This window comes from Otolemur garnettii, unplaced genomic scaffold, assembly GCF_000181295.1.
Source record: "Otolemur garnettii isolate 467f Iridium unplaced genomic scaffold, OtoGar3 scaffold00014, whole genome shotgun sequence".
Lineage (NCBI taxonomy): Eukaryota > Metazoa > Chordata > Mammalia > Primates > Galagidae > Otolemur > Otolemur garnettii.
In genome coordinates this window covers 26081260-26082492 of record NW_003852409.1, presented here as the reverse complement: position 1 = coordinate 26082492, position 1233 = coordinate 26081260, and the positions used below count along the sequence as shown (strand labels likewise).

The 1233-nt window shown below is 39.3% G+C and overlaps 1 protein-coding gene across 1 annotated transcript in view; it reads right to left on the bottom strand.

The window, feature by feature from the left end:
• Positions 1–1233, bottom strand: part of RABGAP1 (RAB GTPase activating protein 1) — a 157425-nt gene that overhangs the window by 17073 nt on the left and 139119 nt on the right. Inside the window, exon 20 of the mRNA XM_003785286.1 lies at positions 299–391. Within this exon, the coding sequence (XP_003785334.1) occupies positions 299–391 (93 nt within the window). The remainder of the gene's footprint in view (positions 1–298; positions 392–1233) is intronic.

Genomic DNA, 1233 nt, shown 5'->3' with positions numbered 1-1233 from the left:
CTATATCTTCATGTCCATTGCTTCATGATTTCTCCCTCCTTAATGTCTATAAATCAGACTTTTGTTCTGATTACCCTACAGAAAGAACCCTCTATAAATTACGAAATATAATAGAAAAGTGGTGAACTAATGTAGACAATTTATTTACCTATTTATTTTTTTTGAGACAGAGTCTCAAAATGAAACTTGAACCCAGAACTGAATTTTAAAAAGGATATATAAAGCTAGTTATAGGCACAACTGTATCAAACAAAAAGCTAGAAGCTTCTCACGTCATCGAGGCCATGAGTAAACGAACCTCAAATCGCTCGATGGGGTCTTCTTGTTGGGCCTGCTGCTCTCTCATGGTGTGATATTCTTTTTCATATTTTTTCAATTTCTTCTGACTAATCTGTAGGACAAATCATAGAGCAAATTAAGTCGTATCAGAAAATAGTGGGTACTTCAGTGCCTGCACAGAAAACCAAGACCTCTGGTGACCTGGAGAACCCCAGTCGCTATGAAGTAGTGCTTCCTATTCTTTTGGAGTGAAATCATAGGAGTGGGATATAAATCAAGGACCCAAAATTCTTACTCAATGACTACTGTGTCCAGTAGTCATTGTTGGAGACACAGTAGAAATTCCATTGTTGACCACCTCCTTCAGTTAACCTAATTTTCAGAGATCAGACATATATGCCCCAGCACAGGAGGCCTAATCCCTTGTGTTGACCACCACTGTATATTGATCAATTTGTTAGTTCCTTGGGTGGTCAACTTACAGAGGTTTGACTGTATTTAATACTTTAATGAACATCCTACAGATGGTACTTTCTACTTGAGTTCTGGGTCCTATTTGCCCCTAATAATAATAAGCAGCCATTTTATTCAGCACATACCAGAACTGCTGCTAAATGCTTTAAATGTGTGACCTCACAACACTTGGACAAGGTACACTATTATTATCTATTATCCTTTTCACTTTATAGGCAAGTTAACTGAGGGACAAAGAGATTGGTTATATAACTTGACCAAAATTACTAAATCGGGGACTGGCAGATCTAGGATTTGAGCCCAGGCAGTTGGACTCCATCCAAAGTCCAAGTTGTAGTCACCTACCTTACAATCCTACCACTTCTCTAACCTCTTTCCTCTCTTCTAACTGCCCCTGTGCTTTGAAATAGGCACAATTCTCTCTGCTGTCAAAAACACAGCTCTGCTGACCCCTCCACCTCTATGCCCTTTTGCCCCATC